The sequence below is a fragment of the Netta rufina genome (genome assembly GCF_964035555.1).
Source record: "Netta rufina genome assembly, chromosome: Z".
NCBI lineage: Eukaryota > Metazoa > Chordata > Aves > Anseriformes > Anatidae > Netta > Netta rufina.
In genome coordinates this window covers 49,465,851-49,485,031 of record NC_140126.1, presented here as the reverse complement: position 1 = coordinate 49,485,031, position 19,181 = coordinate 49,465,851, and the positions used below count along the sequence as shown (strand labels likewise).

The 19,181-nt window shown below is 38.5% G+C and overlaps 1 protein-coding gene across 2 annotated transcripts in view; it reads left to right on the top strand.

The window, feature by feature from the left end:
• The window catches only part of HOOK3 (hook microtubule tethering protein 3), a 94,340-nt gene that overhangs the window by 9,857 nt on the left and 65,302 nt on the right, over positions 1-19,181 (top strand). For both annotated transcript variants that reach the window (XM_084305373.1, XM_084305374.1), the window contains exons 2-3: positions 5,005-5,090; positions 13,481-13,553. In XM_084305373.1, the coding sequence (XP_084161499.1) occupies positions 5,005-5,090; positions 13,481-13,553 (159 nt within the window). The remainder of the gene's footprint in view (positions 1-5,004; positions 5,091-13,480; positions 13,554-19,181) is intronic.

Here is a 19,181-nt window from a genome sequence, read left to right as displayed (position 1 = left end):
AGAGCTGTGTGGTGGAGCTTGCCATCAGTGTGAAATTATAACAGCCAGGACTGTAAAGACCTCATCATTTTATTGTTTAGCTATTTGATTGCCTAACGTAAAGTTGGTCTGCAATTAACTCTTTGAGATTTTAGTAAGTAGAGTTCAACAACGTAATAATCACTAAAAACATACCAAAATCTAAATCTGTGAATAAAACTGCTGCTTGTCTGAGCAGTCTGCATAAAGCAGACAAGGCTCTTCTATCTTGGAAAGCAAGAAAAGTTAGTAGTGTATGGCAGAAGATAGCAGTGCTGCCAACTGGCTGGAGAAAAAAGGGTGAATGAAGAAACCTTGCTGAGGTGCTCCTGAAGCACTGTACCAAGTTACAGGATAGGAATCCCGTTCCCCTTCTGACAGGTATGGCTCAGTACAAAAATTTGGAATTTGAGGAACAGCTTCCTGTATCAGGTAATTAGCTTACCGTCCTGAGAAATATTGATGGTCTGTTTTTCTCCAAGCATCGAGGCTGAGTGAAATGTGTTTTAGTGGGGTACTTGCAGAACTCACTGATAGCACTGGGTGAATGTGTGGGGAAAGAAATACGCAGCCCTCCTCCAATTACTCTTGGTACTGGCTTGTGGAGATCTGTATCCCTGCCACTGAGATGGGTTCTTGTCTTCCTCTTGCTCATTTTAGTCACTTTTTCCATCTTAGTTGTGTGCTTTGTTTCATTTGTGGTGATAGAGCACTGATGTAGGCTGTATAGTGCAGCTAGTTGTAATCTTGCATAGGCAGTTCCAAAAACATAGTTGTTAATGGATAAATAGTTCTCAAGCAGTATTGGAGGGTACTGTGCTCTGAAAAATAACTATATGGAAACTGGGGATTACCTTTTGTTGCCTTTATGTGTAAGGTAACCAGTGTTTTTGTGAGCTAAGAACCTCTGATACAGATTTCAGGTATTATTACAGAAGAATACATGACAGATTTATTGTGCAGATGTACCAGCAATAAAAAACAAGCTATGGATAGACTGTGCAAAGAACAGGTCTTTCATTAACTCTAGCCTTGAGAAGTGAAGGGTCCTAGAGAGCTTTTTTTGTCTTTTTGTTTGATTTGGTTTGTTTGTCCTGTGTTCATCTTCTTCCTGCTTCATGAGGTGCTGGATATCCCATCACAAAGTTTATCCTGGTCTTCAGCTAGTGTATTTGAGAATAGAGTGTTTGTTCAGTTCTCTGACTTTCATGTAAGATTATTTTTTCATGAAACACGTTTCTCCCTCCTATCCCTGGTAGCTAACAAATCCTGACTAGCTATGTGTGTAATGTGGAACTGCAACTCAGATCATACAGTGTCCTGAGTTCCTGCAGCAATTATTTACTCCCCAGTTACAGACCCCTTTGCACTGAAACATTCACCTGCTACTCTTTTTCAGTTTTGTATAAAAATTGACAGCACATGCTCATGGCCTAGTGAATTGGTGCCCTGGTTTAATATTTTTACCAAGGAAATAAAACAACTACCATGTAACAAGAGAAAAGGCTTATGGAAAATGTGAAGGCCTTGCTGGGGCAGCAGCTGTGATACAAGTGGTGTTTTTCTGTTTGGTTGGTTTTGTTCATTTGTATTTATTTTTTTTGTTTGTTTGTTTGTTTTCCCCTTATCTGTCTTGGCAGTTAGTTCACCTAGTTTGTCAAGGTTCCTTAATAGTGGTACAAGATGTGCGAGGGGAAAAAAAAAAGGATCGTAATAGGGAGTGGGAATGAATTTACAGCTTTGGGGAGTAAGAAATGAGGGCAGTATTGCAAACACTCGAGAAGAAGGAACAGTTCCAGCAGGCTGAGAGAGAAGTCTTCCAGGGGAAACACATTACAATGCACAGGAAGGGCAGTGCGTCAACATCCATTGCTGAATAGCTCTTTAGAGGCACACAAAAAATTACTTGGTTCTCTCTCTCTCTGCAGTTGGACCCCGCTTCAGCATTGCCGCATTCTTGTCATTCTTCTCCCTTCTGGAAAATGGATTCTGCTGCTTCTTAAGAGTGCCTCAGCTTTTTGCAGAACGATCTGAGAAAGGACTAGGAGTTTAAATTTGACACAAGTGTTTAAATTTTGTGTAGTTTTGGAGGGAAGAAAATACGTTCCTTTCATGTATCTGAAGGATATGAAAAAGATATAGGGCTTTTTAGAGCCAAATACAGGCTTTGTAGTATAAATTTGACACCTGAGTTGAAATATTATGCAGTGTATTCCTTTCCTATGCAAGCAAAATACAAAATTAAAATGTATGTGAAGAACTAAGTTTGGAAATTATTTTCAAATTTGCTTTCTCTTCTGTGTCATCTAATAAAAAAGCATTATTGTCCTCAGTTCCAGTCATGCATGTGTGAGCGTGGAATAAAGAGTTCGGACTGGAAATCTGAGCCGTTCTGCTCCTCACTGACAGTTTTGACCTTTTCTTACTTATAAAGTATGATGATAAAATTAGTTACAAAACTGCAGAGATTATGCACCTTGTTGTTCTGTCTCTTAGAAATAGGCTTGGCAACCTCCCTTCTTGGCTCAGTGTGGTACCATCTCTTACCTACACTCCTTATTTAGTCAAGGAGGTATTTCATGTCAAGATGCAAAATTAATTTCAAGAAACTAAATTCATTTGCAGTACTTGTAAAGTACTGACCACCTTAATGTCAGTATTTCTTATTTGAAAATAGTGTTTTACTTTGTCTAGTTTCAAAAAAAAAAAAAAAAAAAGCAGTAAACTTCTTAGGTTAATTTTTCATTTGGCAATTGTGCAGCAGACTAAGGATTGAAATTTTGGTAATTTAAAGGAATAGTATAGAAAACTTGGAACAAGTTTACATATTTATGCTTGAAATTTTTACCCTTATAGCATCTTGAACTTCGTCAAGTATAATCATCCACACAGTCATTACAACCTCCTTCACTGGAGCAAAAGTGTCATTTCCTATTTTAAATTATATGTGGATTTGGGCACAGAATTGGCTCTGTGTTGCTTTGATAGTGTTGACATAATTCAGAGACTATAGGTAAGCTGAAGTTTTTGGCAAAATAGCAGTTTGATTTTATATCCTATTGTGTGGTGTTTTTCATGTTGCCTTTTTTTTTTTTTCCAACCCACCCACCATGATTTTTGCCTCATGTCTAGTTCATCTATTAGGGCTTCTGGATTCTCTGGAGGAGAAGTGACAAAATGTGTACCTCAAACCAAGCTACATAAAAATTGACTTAGTCTGTTTTGGATGCCATACTGTAGATTTTGTTCTTGTCCTTTTGGACCATGTGCATCATTCATGACTTTTCACAGGTAGCTGCTTAGCCTGGTCACTGAACATGTTCCAAAAGTTCACTGGTTTTGGCCCTTGATGGACATGATTGCTGCTTTTTTCCTAATGAAATGTTGGTTTTTTTTTCCTTCCTGAGCAAAGGGAAGAAAGGAACACACACTGAGGGGCTCCTTCTCCAAATTAATTTTAAATGGCAATGTTGCTAAAGTGCTTATTTTATGTTATGAGAATCTGGATATTGTGCTTTTGATTTTTGAGAGCTTTCTCCACAAAAAAAAAAAAAAAGGTCATACATTATTTCTTGTAATGTGAATTGCAGTGTATTGTAAGATATGTATTCAGAGGGCATTTATTGGGAAATGGCTTGTACCAACATTAGCATTTCAAGTACCACTGAAGTGGGAAGGTTGTACAACGTGTTCAGGAAAAAATGGTTGGTATACCTAATGCTTATGTAGCCTGAAGTTGCAAGCTGTCTTGTAGGCTTTCTTATCTCTGACACATGCAAGTAGTGCTTCCTACAAAGAAGCCCAGGCTTCCCTGGAAGGAGAATAAAAGCAGAGAGCACTAAGCAGATATTCTCGAAATGTCATGTCACCAAAACCATTTCCAGAAAATCCATCTGCATCCCCAAAAATTAATGTTCATGTAAAGTAAACGATCAGGTAACTTAGACCAGTTGAAAAGACTGTGCTGAAGCGATGTCTTTTCCACATCAATGGAGAAAGGGAGAAAAGAGCTTTCCCTGGCATTTTTGTACACTTTTTGCTGCTGTGGTGGGGGGAGGGTTTGCAGATAGCCTGTAGGCTGTATGCATGTAAATGGAGCAGAAGAATAGAAACCATACAGAAATTAAGTGTATCTATGAGTGGGTTTTTTTGTTAAGAGATTGCTCTTGCTTCTGCATAATTCCTCACTTCTAGAATAATACACAGCATCCTTACAAAATTAGATTTGTCTCAGTAAGTGTGTTCAGTGCACAGTCTGTAGGGGCAATTTGTTATGAACTAGCTCATCTTTAGGCGTAAGTAATTCTGTCATCAAACAGCTCGGTCATAATGGCCTTGCCATTCCCCTTTTATGCTTCTGAATAACAGCACTTCTGTATCATTGCTTCCATCTGAAGATCAGAGGCTTCTCATGATATGGACTATAATGCCTGTCACTGTGTTAATTAAGTGCACTGAAATAATTAGAACGCTAGTACTCTATGGACCTGCCAGGGCTTGGCAGCATTGTGCTTTGCTCCTTTATCTGATATTAGGAGCAGTTAAGTTTGGAGTATGTGTGTCTGTCTGAATTTGGTCTTGTGGTTGTGGAGAACCTGGGAGAATTTCGTGTAATTAGGGTTACTTTTAAAATATGAGATTCTTATGTATGTTCATTGGGAGGAAGTACTTGAATATATGCTCCAGAAGGACTTAAAGGGGGGACAGTCCAAGTAAAATGCTGTGGGAAAAATGCCTTTTGGGGACTGTCCTGTTGTCAAGCAATATTTACAGCATTTGTGCTTACAAAAACAAAGATGCTAAGCCATGTCAGTAGTTCATTTCTTTAATTGTGATTAAACCTAAAGTTTCACACTTTAATATATACACCAAATGTCTTGAGTTTACTCTGCCTGTTTGCTCTTCGGTAGCTTTTTTTTTTTTATTAGTTTTAAAAATTCCTTGACATTGAAGTGAAAGAACATAACTTTTTTTGTTCTCCCTCAGATCCAGACGTTCAATGTTGAGGCACCATGCCAGACTGTGGAAGATTTAACGAATGGGGTTGTGATGGCGCAGGTTCTTCAGAAAATGTAAGAAATAATTTATCTAATTATTTAAATACACACGGTTTTATTTTCTACATAAATTTAACTGGTATGAATGTATTTTAGTTCAGACATGGCTGGTATTTCATAAGGACCTGTCTATTCCTATTTTTAGATAGTAGTTTAACCTGGAACATGTCTAATACGCTTTTTTTGTTAATTTTCAAATAACTATCTTAAGGGCAAAGGAAAATATATTAAGTTTTCTTTGAGGAAGGTATTTATTCAATTCTAATCTTACTGGAAAGTAAATTGGGTTAAAGGTAAGCTTGCAAGTTCAAAACACTTGTTTTTGTAAAAGTTGGAAGCAGTGCAAGGTAATGTATTGACTCTAATCCTTGCTTGAAAAGCAGCGTACTGGTAATGTTAGAGTCAGTGTCAAGCAGTAAAACTTCAGTGATAAACTGAATAAAACTGTCAATTTGGTTGTTTGCAGAGATTCTGTATTCTCAGGAGTAAGTGGAAAAAATAATAGTCGTTGCACTAGATAATGGTTTTGTTTTCTTGAACTGTAAGGTCACAGAGGATAAAACGTGTTAGTTCAGCATCTTGGTGTAATGTAGGATGTGTTGGGGGACTACAGGTAAGAATCTAAAGCGTAGCAATCTATATCCAGATTTACTTATTTTCACAGAAACACAACTTTTTATTGCTGATCAGAAGCTTTAGCAGCACTTACCAAAGACAATAGTCCAAATTGAGTATGTCAGTCCTACAGACTTTTTTTTGTCATTCAAAAATATACGTTTTATTTCCTTCAAATGTTAAGATGCTGTGGTGGTTTCAGTCAAATGGACAACTAAACTCCACCACAACCATTCTCTCACTCCCCCCCCCCCCCTCAAAGAGGGAGGGTAGGAGAAAATATGATGGAGAAAAAAAAGGTTTATGAGTTAAGGATAATTTAATTATGGGGAAAAGAAAAAAAAGCGAAGGCTTTGTGGGAGCAAACAGAGGAAACAATTATTCTCTGCTTCCAATCAGCAAGTGAGGTTTGTCTATGTCTTGGGAAGCAGAGCCTCAATCTGCGTCGTGGTTGTTCAGGAGGACAGATGAGAGCCCCCCTTGGGTTACATCAAAGAGTCTGGAACAGGCAAAGTTGGAAGGCATCTCTGCAGTGCCTGGACCAGCCCTGCTTCTTGAAGCAGCATCTGCCAGAGGAGGCTGCCCAGGACTGTGTCTAGTTAGGGATTTGAGTGTGCTGAAGGATGGAGTCTCCACAGGTTCCCTGTGCAACCTGTGTAAGTGTCCAGTTGTCCTCACAGTGAGAACAGTAACAATAGCAACAAAATAAAAAAAAAACTCCTTTTAAATAGGAATTACTGTCTTTCACTGCCTCTTGTCTGTTTGCTGGATGCCACTGAGAAGGTTCAGGTTCCTTCTTTATACCCTCACATCAAGTATTTATATACAGGATTGATGAGATTCCATTGACCGTTCTTTTCTTGAGGCTAAACAGATCCAGCTCACTCAGCTTCACCTCCCATGACGGATGCTTCAGTCCTTTAATCATCTTAATGGCTCTTTGCTGAGCTTTCCTCTGTGTCCCTGTCTCTTACTGGTGAGCCCAGAAACAAGGTTTCGGATGTGGCCTCACACTGTGGTTTAGCCTGGCAGGCAGCTGAACGCCACAGAGCTGTTTGCTCACCCCTCCACCCTCACCCAGTGTGAATAGGGGAGAGGACTGAAACGTGCAAGAACTTGTGGGTTGAGATAAGGACAGTTTATTAAGAAAGAGAACAAAAAAGGAGAGAAGGAAAAGGTGGGAAAGAAAAAGCAATAACAACAAAGAGAAGAAACAAATGCACAATGCAGTTGCTCACCACTGCTGACCAATGTCATAGCTAGTCCCCATGCAAAGGCAGATCATTGGGCTAAATCCCCCCACTCCTTCCAAACACTCCTTCCAGTCTTGTGTTGTCTGAAAACTTGCACGCTGTTCCATCATCTAGGTCCCTATTAAAGATGTTAGACAGGGCTGACCCTTGCGTGTGCTGCTAGTGGAGTGGCCTCCAACAGGGATTCATGCTTATAACCATTAAAGGCTGGCTGTTCAGCCACTTTGCAGCCCACCTGACTTGCCACTTACCTATCACATGCTTTGTTAGCTTGTCTATGATCAAAGTGTCCTGATCAGATGGTCTGTAGCAGGCACGTATAGCAACATCACCTATGGTTGTCTGCCTGGTCATGCTAACCCATAAGCTTTCAGCTGGCTCATCATCCATCCCAAAGCAGAGCACATGCATTCCTGCTGCTCTGTCACATTAAAGGCATCCCCCCCTCGTTGCCTTCCAAACCTGTTCTTCCTAACGAGCCTGTTTCTATCCATGGCAGCAGTCTAGTAGTGTGAGCTACCCTACTGTGTCCCCATGATCCCAATGAGACTGTGGCCTTGTAATTTTCCTGTTTCCTCCTATTTGTTTTCAATGCTGCATGTATTAGGCACTTCACATTGGCAGACAGTCAAGCTGATTCCCAAGAACAAGTTTGAGTGCTTTCACTGTAATTATTCTCTGTAGACACTTTATTATTCGTGTGATTGGAGTGACCTGCATTAGATGACAGGTCAGTCAGGAGGTGGGGAGGGCCTCCATCCATTGCAGCAGGGGGTTGCACCTGCTAATTAGTGCTTCTCACATCCCTCTGGTGCTGCTTTGTGGGCAACGTGTACAGGACTAGTTAATGGTCAAAAGACAAATTTACTGCCTAGACTGGAGAGAAAAAATGTCTTAAACTACATTATCCTTATTCCATTGAGAAGAATAAGCTGGTGCTTCTGTGCAGCATGATCCATGAAATTCAGGTGTTTTTCAGCATAGCTGCTCCCCACCTTCCACCACCTTTAGGGTTCTCCAGTAATGTGTACACATAAAGGGGAGAGAATTTTGGCAAGTTTTATAGGAAATGTGCTGATGTATCCAAAAATTAATGTTTGAAAAGTGATTGAAATAGCAGATTAACGCACCCAGTGAGAATTCCTCCCCAGAGTTCTCAGGGAATGAAGATGATGCAGGTGGTGAAGAACACAAACTGAATGAGGCAGAGCATTGACAAAAATTGAGGGGTGTTGTTCTTGTCCAGTCCTGTGGTTATATTTCCATAGGAGAGTAAGGATAGCTTTTCTTTTTAAAAAAAAGTTCTAAAGTTTGAGGGTCTAAACTCACTATTCTTTCTATTTTTCAAACTCTACCTTCATGGGAAGTTTCCATTGGAACTTGTCATGGCAGGCAGTAGTGAAAACATGACAAAATAAAGTCACTAGTTTATGATAAGGAAGAGTTTCAGGGAATAATATTAATAATAATAATAAACTACCCATACCTTGGGTCATTTCTTTAGAAGAAGCCAGCAGTTCCTTCCATTCTGAAGTAAGTTTTTTCTTAATATTTTTATGCTGAAAGTGGTATCCCATGTTTGGAAGTAAGGACCATTGAGCAGAAATGCCAACATACATAGCAGATTTTTTTTTTTTTTTGTAATAAAACTGCTGGAAGACGCTGTGAGAAGAAAAGGATACAGAGAGGCAATTATACCTTCAGAAGCTTTTCAGAAATGTAGCGTGTGATAACATATGGCAGAAATTTGAATTATGTGAGCACGAGCAAGCATTTTACTTACAGATTTGGGTTTTAATAAACAGGTTGTGGTTTAAAAAGCACAACAAAACAGTGAAAGACATAATTCTTTTTATCATAAAGCCTTTATTGTTGAATTTCAGGTTAAAGTGTAATTGAATGGAGTTCTCCAGTGCTAATAACTTTCTTCTAAGAAATACATTCAGCCTATGGTTTAGCCTATATTTATTGTATTATTCCTTAATATTTACTGTTTATTTGAGTTCAGATAGGAAAGTTACTGTTCCCTCTGATTCAAATTGTACAGTAAGATAAGGTAAGTAAAGATTAGAAGCAGAAGTGGGTGTTCAAGTTGTCTGAGTAGGCTGTCTGGCTAAAACCATGTTGCTTATGCTGTTCCAAGCAGATAGAAGTGCCATAGCTGGCTTCCAGATTGCATCATCTTTTTTGGGTGGATTTTTGCATTTACCACTAATATTGCTCATCTGTTTCTTACTGTCCACTGGTATCCCCAGAAAAGCAAAAGCATATTTCTCTGTTTTATACTACAGTTTAAAATTTTCCTTTCATCTCTCTCTGGAGACTGTTCAGTACCAGGTGTTCCTCTTCTTTTAGTTCTTTCTTTTTCAGTCATTTGGGCCTTGGTAGATATGGAAGATGGTATTTGTTTTCATTTGCCATCTGAGCATTGTGCCCCCCTTAATGAATTATTCATTTATAATATTATACATTGCAGCATGCTGTGTATGTTTTGACACATGCAGAAAGCAAGAGCCATGCTTTTATGTCTCCCTAGTGGAGAGATCTCTTTGTAAACAGACATCTCCTAAAGCAGCTTACTGTACCACTGTTAAAATGAGTAATAATCATGTGTTATACTACATGTTCAGTGGGTTGGTTTTCTTTTCTTCAGAAGAATATTTCTGTCTCTTGGCATCTATGATTTGGAGAGATGATTGCTTAAATAAAGGAAAATTTGCATACAAAATAAGATGGATGTGGTATAAATGAGAGCTGCTGAAAGCAACATCACATGAAGTGATACACCATTGACAACAGGATAAGTATCTTGTGCTCCGAAGAAAAGTCCCAATTACCTGCAGTGCTATTCAGAGACTAGGCAGCAATCAACTGATACGCAGATGCTTTTATAACCTTGAAAGTTATCAAGTGCAAGAGATTCCCCAACTTTGAATATAGGCTGAGGAACTTCATCACTTCAGAATGCTGAGTTCAAGCAAGTCATCTCAAAGTATTGATTATGCTCCAGTCAGTTTTCTGCTGACCTTGTTTAGTGCAGTACTTCTTCAAAATGAAGTGGAAGGTTTTGTAACCACAGCTGTTCCGCTCTCAACCACACATTTTTCATATTTGCTTGGGTGATGCTTTTTCAAACATTACTCCAAGAGATGACAGCATCTTTCCTAGTGACATGGACAAAGGGAGTTCGAGAGCTCTGAGAATGTGGTTGAGTCGTGATTCCCAAAAATGTAGTAGAGGGAAACTTGTCTGCAGCAAGGGCTGTGAATGAACTAGTACAGCTTTTGGAGGAGGGTCTGGAAGCTCTTTTCAAATGTATTTCTAGAAATTCTGGTGGAAAGCTTTTGATTTGAGATGATTCATCCCATTGGCTCAACATGGAGAGAAACCATTACTGTTAATGTAAATTCTGAACCTTAGTAAGGATTTTGAGAACAGAAATTAAATTAACCCAGTGCATTAGTAATGATTCTGAGGTGACTTTTAAATGAGGAAAAGGGTGATCATTCTGGATTTGCTTGGTGTTGATGCCCACCTTGGTGCTTTTCTGCTTATATTACTGGCAAAATGCTTTTTGCAACATTCTACTAGTTATTGTATAAACACATTGAGATGCCCTAAAGAGAGCTGTTGCTACTGTTCTAACCACTGCTGTGTGTTAATGATGTACATGTGGAGTGGCTGGCTTACTGGGTGCTGGACCCTGGATACTTCGGTGAGACTTGTATACTTAAAAGAAAAAAAACAGTGAAGTCTGTGGAAAATGAGTGCCATACTTAGTTTAGGTTTAACTTTCAGCAATTTTCTTTAAGTTTGTCTGATGATCTGTATAAAGGTGCACGTAGCCCAGGACTTCTATCAAGAAAGTGAGGGGGCATTTTCTGTTCCATGTGTTACAGTGAATGCAGTAGTACCTGGGAAAAGTTTCTTATGTGCTATCGGAGTACAAGCATCCAGAGTGGAATTACTTGGAGCTAAACCTGAAATCTTCTATTTCTTCCTCAGTTGATGCCCTTATTGTTGAAATGGGATATGCAGCATTAGCCTGCCAGTCGGTCCAGACTTCTGCTTGTGGACAGTTCCTTATGCTTAGTTATTTACAATCAAAATGGTAAATCAAGAGTTGTTACATTGATGGCACTGCAGCCTTGAAGTAGCTGAAGATGTTCATGACCAACTGCAATCTTTAAATTAAGATACGGTCCTTAAGAAAGTCCTGATGGTCTTTTTGTTTTTTTGTTTTTTTTTTTTTTTTGCTGGGGAGGCACAGATAACTAGTTCTACCTGCTTTCTCACAGAGCTGGGTAAACACTTGGTGAGCAAGTCTGTGAGACACCAGTCTTGGTGACACAAGCCTGTGAGCAAGGCTCACTTGTGTTTGGCAGAGTGCCCCATCCAGAAGATAGATACCAGGCTGCTTTCTCAACTCCAGACTTCAAACAGAAGCAGTTCAAGTGGGTCTCCTTGTTTCCAACTAACAGGTGGGGTTTTTTTCACTGTTCTCCAGATGATTTTGTTCAGATTGGTTGGAAGTTAGGCATACCAAGACCTTCTGCAAGGAGAGACAGTTATTGAATATAAAAACTGAATGTGAACTTTTCATCTGTAGTTGATCTTGTATGTTCTGGAATCAATTTCTGGCTCAGATTTACCTGCCTCTGAGAGCAGAAGCCATTTGACAGCTATTTAGAAAAAGTCCATTTCAAAACCAGTTAAAACTCTGGATAAGATGTTGCTTTTTCTGTTTCACGCTTCAAGATTTTGTCATCTGTGCTAGAACTGCGCTGTTTTTGAATGGGAGCAATTTGGAGTCATCAGCTTAACTAGTAATTAAAGCTGTTCTTCCAGCTATATGTTTGCGGATGCCATGTCAGAGGAAAAGAAATATGCCATAATCTTCGCCAGTGTCTGTAACAGAATGTGTAAAAATAACAGTTAAAATGTTTCACCAGAGAAATGTTGCTGTTTATGATCTCTCTCCCCTCCTGTGTGTTACATCATGGGCTGCTTGCAGGCATTGGAACATTGTGGGGAAGATATCGTGGGGGAAATGGAATACAGGAGGGATAATGCATCAGGAAAACATGTGGGTACAAAGAATATGCCCTACTATAAGTACTGATACAGTTGCCAGCTTGCAACATATATGACTGCAGAGATACCATGTTAATCTCCAGAAATATTCATGATTTCTTTTAGCTTTTCCCAAAAGATTTCATGCAATCTTACCTCCTTTTTTTTTTCTTTTTTTTTCTTTTTTTTTCTTTTTTTTTCTTTTTTTTTTCTTTTTTTTTCTTTTTTTTTTCTTTTTTTTTTCTTTTTTTTTTCTTTTTTTTTTCTTTTTTTTTTCCGAAAAGGAAGGGTTCAGTTCACAACTCTACAATCTTCAAAGGATACAGCAGTAAATCTAATAGTACGTGATAGCAAATGCAGCAGTATACTTCTAGAAATTAGAGTACTTCCTGTGAAACTCTAACGGGGCCTACCACGCTGACTCAAGAGCCTTATGTTTATAAAAAGTTTTTCTTCCCTGACTATATTAACTTTTGTTTCATCTGAAATATGGGCCTTTCCTTATATTGTGTTGTCATTTTCCTTTAAAACTGACTAGTTACAGTGCATTCCCTCTCTACTTCTGAGGATACCATTGAAGTTCTGTATGGTAGAGGAGAGATTTTACTTAAGTATATAGTAGAAAACATTAGCTTTTAGGTGATCAAAGAACTGATGGCAGGAGAGTCTTATGAGTTGTGTTTAACAAACAACCAAAGGAAGGCGCCTGTGAGGAAAAAAAGGAGATAAGAATTTTAGGGAAATAAAGGCATACTGTACAAAAAGTTGGTGTTTTTATTCTGTCCTTACCTTGATTGCCTTGTCAATAGTGCAGAAGATAGGAAAAAACGTTAAGGAAGGGTGTTCACAAAAAGATGTGTCAAAGATTACTGTGAAAAGAGATTTGCAGAACCTGATAGTGTTATAATATTTAGTTATCACTAACCTGATAGTGTTATAATATTGTGTTCTCAGTAGAAAACACTTAGCTGCACTTAGGCTTTTTGATCGTTCTCATTATATAGAGATAATATATGTTTTTCAGTCTCAAGCTTCCCATTTAGTAGGGGAATATTTGCAATCAGTGTATAGCAGTATGAGTCCACAACATGTGAAAAAGTAATAAGCTTTTGTAACACTTTCAAGTAATGCAAACATACTGCTCCAGCAACAACTGATAACTTACAAGAATTTATAGAGGAAGGAAAACTGACAAAATACGTTCCAAGTACAGCAGCTTCTTCAAAAGTATTAGCTACTCATGGCACACAAATGAAGCTGTGCTGTGAACAGGGTGCAAGGGCTTAAAGAAGTGGGTAGTAATGGGATTCTGAACTACTGTGTACTGGCCAAATATAGAACAAAGATGTAGTCATTTAAGCAGCCTCAGCTAGAGATAGGGGCTTAATCACACTAACATATCTTAGTTTCTGGAATCAGTTTTTAACGAATGCTCTTTTTTTTTTTTTTTCTTTTCTATTTCAGAGATCCAGCTTACTTTGATGAAAACTGGCTAAACAGGATCAAAACAGAAGTAGGAGATAATTGGAGGCTAAAGGTATTGGACTTATTTGCTTCTCTGCAGACCTGTGTTTCTGTTCTTAATACAATGTCGCATTTAAATATTAGCATATTTCTAGATTAAGACGTTGCTTTATAGTGCACTAAGTTGAATTCAAGACAGTTTTTAATTACACTTGCTTGTTTTTTGTTGTTATAGTCCTGCATTGTTTAGCGAAGAAAACCCATTTTGAGTTTTAAATGGGTTTCAACAATTTAAAAGAAAAATATTAAAATAAACATCATGCTTAAACTACCATTTGAAAAACAAAGAAATGTGAATAAAACATCTTTTGTTTTTAATGCAAAGTGTGAAATTATGCTTTCATACAGAGAAAAAAAAAGCTTCAACAAACAACTGTGTAATAATAGCAGACTAATAGCCAGTTTATTTAAATAAAAATGGTAAAATGTTGTTTCATTTTACTTTGCCAGCTCTGCACAGCTAGTGAGTTTTAGGAGAGGAAGTGATGTTTTTTCTGTGTTGTTTGTACTCAGCATGTTTTTAACCACAGCCTATTTGCTGGGTCATTTATGTCACTTGGTATTCTAGTACTTTCTCTGCAGATCTTAAAGGCAATAGAATTTATGCTGGTGCAGCCACGGAGCATTTTGGTTTGTAAAACCTGAAGAACACAATTTCATATGCAGATACTAGGGTAGTTTCTGACCAGAGAATGATACATGTACCTTTCTGAATTGCTGTTTCCAGCCTGGTTTCTTTCTGATGATTTTCATTAGATAATATTCCATAAACACATTCTGTTCTGGCTCCCCAAAACTTTTCTAAACATCTGTGGAAGGGCTACAACTATGGAAAAACTCTAGTGTATACCATCGTATCAATGTTGCTGACTCAAGAGGGGGTAGGCACAGTCAAGGGCTACCTGAGGCAAGGACAGAGCGTGTTGATGTTACATATGTTGTCAGCAGATCTGTCAGCACGGTATGTACAAGTCTGAACTGTCTAGAACAGCTTGTCTAATAGTCTTACCAGCAAAATGTGGGAACATTGTTGAGGATATATCAATCGGCTGCTAAAGAAAAGATACGGTTCCTAAAAAATAAAAAAAACCTGCTGGTAGTAGAGCAGTTAATTTAATTTTTTTTTTTTTCAAAGAAGCTTATGAAATTGCAAATGAACAGCCAGATGCAAGGTTTCTTTTTTCCCTAAAATAATATTGTGGCTTTTTTCCTAAGGAATATTGAAGTCTTGGTTGTTAAATTATAAGAACAACAGTCTGACAACTGCTTATTATAAAAGCATTTTAATTAATTAAAAATGGAGCAGCAACTTCTGTAAGTCGTATGGAGCTTGAGGAATATTTTTTTTTCCTGTCTCTCCTGCCAGTGTGGCAAATTCTAAGGCTTAACAGGTGTGAATAAAACAGAAAGACTGAGCAATCTAGTAACTTCATTATGTGATTGAAGTCTGGAAAAACATCAACTCAAATTTCAATTTCTCGCTGATGTCATTCCTTTTTATTTTTCACATTTTCATGTAAATAAGAACTAAAGACTGGTGTTTTGTTCTTGTTTAAAAACAAGTGCATATTACAGCTTTTGGTGTATGTTTTTGTATGCCCCTTCCTTTAAAAGTCACAAATGTGGTATTTTTACTCCTATTCTTTAACCATGAAAGTAGCCTTCTACTATGCCAGCTCCAGCTGTTCTTCTTGTGTACATAAACGCCATTAGTAGTTTAGTTGTTCAACTGTTCATCCATCAATCAGTTATTCATAGTCTTGCTCATAGGAGCGTTTTCAATCTGTGCACTTATTTTGGTTTGTCACTGGATTATAAATGTAGGCAACATAGTCATGTGTGTCTCCTTAATATGATTTCCCTTAATATTTTAAGAAGCACCATGAGAAACTATAATTAGGTTAGTTTGGTACCTCACAAGTCATAATAATGAGCTGAAGAAAATTCTTGTTGCTAAACATGGTTGCTCTTTACCTCCAATATCGTGTAGTACAATAGTCACTACTTGTGCAAGCTCTCTGTATTATGAAGCACATAAAGAAACAAGTCTAATAGGGGAAGTAGGTTTAAAACAAAGAAAACATAATGTGCCTGTAATTCTTTGTGAAGCAGTGGTTCAGAGAGATGTATCAGGCCCTCCTAACCACTATTGAGAGAGTTATTCAGAAAATGATGCACTGCATCATTGGATACTGTCCTCTGTGGTATATAAACAAGAATATATGGCTGAGCTTTCATTAATTTTCTTGTGTAGCAGTTCATGAAACTTAGTTTACTTTTGATACCTGCAGAAATACTATCTTATTAAAAGTATTTTTCCCATTGCTGTACCAGTTTAAAACGAAAGTAAAAATTCACACGGGTGTTGTTATACTCTTGGTTTTGGGGCAGGTTGTCTGACATTAGAGATTGAGCAATGAACAGGATAGAAAAAGGGAAATGTTAGAGCTCTGGGGACTTGCAGAGTAGGAAGTGGTCAGCTAGCATTCTGTTTATTAAAACAGACCAGATCTGTTTGCCTACTGCGTTTAATACAGAAACATTTTGTTACTTACTTGGAGTTAAAATTTCTGGGGCACAGCATATATCAGCATGCTTCACAGTCAGTTTTTTCTGTTGTGCAACAAAACCCACCATTTCTCTCTCCTGGCCTAACAGCAATTATATGTTATGGTTTGAGAAAAAATATAAAAGCACAGACATCTATTTCCTGGTATAAAAATGAACACTTAAAAATTGTTGGGGTTTAAACTGTGTACACACTAGTGTTTCATGCTGAAGATGACATTCTGAAGGCAAAAGAGCCTTCACTGAAACTGGAAAATGGTGTGGAAAATAAGATTATTGCCAAAATATTGCAGGAATGAAATTCCCTAATCAAGAAACAAGAATAGTTCCATATTGAGTAGTCCAGGAATATCAGTACCAAAAGCTTAAGCAGTTAATCACTTGCTACACACATCATTTATTTTATCCGTGTGTGTAGCAGCAAGCTGTGTTTGTTCCATTCCTGAATAGCACATTTAAACAGCATGTGCCACTAGATTTTCCCCAACAAGTACTGTTTGAATGCTTTCTGTTTGATGGAATATTGCAGGGTGGACTAATTAATGAAATTAGAGTACAGACTATTTAGTGTTGTAATCCAAGTGAACAAACGTTCTTCGTGAGGATTAATTTTGACTCTAGCAGTAGTACAGTTATGCTCACACTGATTTATTCCAGTACAGTCTGGGTTGACTTAGGAACCTAGTTTTCTGTGTATGGCATCATCCTTCTGCTACTTTCATATTCTTTGCAGAGAAGGGAACACTTATTCATGAAAAGCCTTTTAGAGTTTGAGGGTTGTTTTTTTTTTTTTTTTTTTTTTTTTTTCCTGATAAAGATAGAAGCCTATCCTGTGAATGTTCTTCTACAAGCAAAAAGTGGAGATCAGGCATTTTTATTAGCCAGCATGTATTTCTGTCAAAAAAGATACTTAGCAGCTGATACATTTAATTCTTTTCTTTTGTATATCCTTAGTTCCTAAGTCAGCAATGTCTCTGAATATAAGTTTAATGTGGGAATACTGTTTGTTCGGAGCCACCTTTTAATGATTTTTTTTTTTTCCATTTAACTCGAGGATGTGTCTGTATGTGTTCTTCCTGGTATTTCTTTTTGCAGAAGACAGGTTGGAGGGGGATAACTCCAAAGCTAGTAGTACAGCCTCTCTCTAGGCCCCATTTATAATAGTGAAGAGACAGAATGCAGTTCAGAGCAGAAACCTAATGTAATGGGAACTACGCATACACAGTCTTTTTTTTTTTTTTTTTAATTTGTGTACTCTTCTTGACTGCACTTAAATTAGTCATATACCTGAAGCTGAATGAGTAAGAGTTTTCTCATCACTGCAAGCCTGTCCTAGCAACACTTCCAGAGGTTATAAGGTTGTTAATTATAACCTGTAGGAAGGAAAATAGGTCTATGCATAATTACCCAGGAAAGATACTGTAGAATAACATTTCAACATTGGGGTTCCCGTTTAGACAGCTGAGTACCTGAAATGTACAAGGATAAGTTAATTTACACAGGGTATTCAGTACAAGCAGGATTTCAATCATGCATATGATAAAAGGGTAAATGGAAAAATGAGAAGTGTCTGTTTGACAGCCATTTGACTGGCTGTCAAAATGTTAGAGTGAACAAGTGGTTACATAACCCCTGGTCCCTTTTTGTCAGTCACCACAAGCTGAAGAGCATTTCTGCTGTCCATTACATTAGGCTTTCCTTTTGTTGCTCTGGTATATTCATAAAGAGAGCAATCTAGACAAACTATTCTTACAGACCCTCAATATGGAATTGGTGTTTGAGCTGCAATTAAATAAAAATAGAGATTTCATATGACGGGTGAGAAAAAAATTCAGAGCAGCCCCAACCCCCCCCCCCCCTGCATTAAGGTTTACTGTGCCAGATCATGTGTTGTCTTCAATAACCCAAGCCAAATCATATCTGCTTTCATTCTAGTCCGTTTATCAGGTTAATGCTCTAGAGTAAGGGTCAGTCTAATTACATAGTGTGTGCTAACTATGTAGAATCTTAGAATCAGTATAGAAATATAGAATCATTATATCAATATCGAAAAGACCTTTAATAATATCGTTACAGAAAAGACCTTTAATATCATCTAGACAAACATTTAACCTTGTACTGCCAAGTCCACTACTAAACCATGCTACTAAGATCTACATCTACATGTTTCCTGAAGACCTCCAGGGATGCTGCCTCAACCACCTCCCTGGGCAGCCTATCCCAATGCCACACAGCCCTTTCAGTAAAGAAATTTCTTTCAGTGAAGAAATTTCTCCTAATATCCAACCTAAATCTCCTCTGGTGCAATTTGAGGCCATTTACCCTTGTCACTTGGTGCTTGGGAGAAGAGCCAGATCCCAATGTTGATACAACATCCTTTAAGGTGATTGTAGAGAGCAATAAGGTTTCCCCTGAGCCTTTTCTCCACGTGAAACACCCCCAGCTCCCTCAGCCGCTCCTCGTAGGACTTGTTCTCCAGGCCCCTCACCAGCTTCGTCGCCCTTCTCTGCACCCGCTCAAGCACCTCCATGTCCTTCTTGTAGTGAGGGACCCAAAACTGAACAGAGTACTCGAGGTGCGGCCTCACCAGAGCCGAGTACAGGGGGACGATCACCTCCCTAGCCCTGCTGGTCACACTGTTTCTTATGCAAGCCAGGATGCTGTTGGCCTTCTTGGCCACCTGGGCACGCTGCTGGCTCATATTCAGCTGACTATCCACCATCACTCCCAGGTCCTTCTCTGCCTGGCAGCTCTCCAACCACTCATCTCCCAGCCTGTAGCTCTGCTTGGGGTTATTGCGCCCCAGCTGCAGGACCCAGCACTTGGCCTTGTTGAACTTCATGCAGTTGGCCTCAGCCCATCGGTCCAGCCTATCCAGATCCTCCTGCAGAGCCTTCCTGCCCTCGAGCAGATCAAAACTCATGTCTAACTTGGTGCAAACTTATTGAGGGTGCACTTGATCCCCTCATCCACATCATTGATAAAGATATTGAAAAGAAATGACCCCAGTACTGAGCCCTGGGGGATGCCACTAGTGACTGGCCTCCAACTGGATTTAACTCCGTTCACCGCA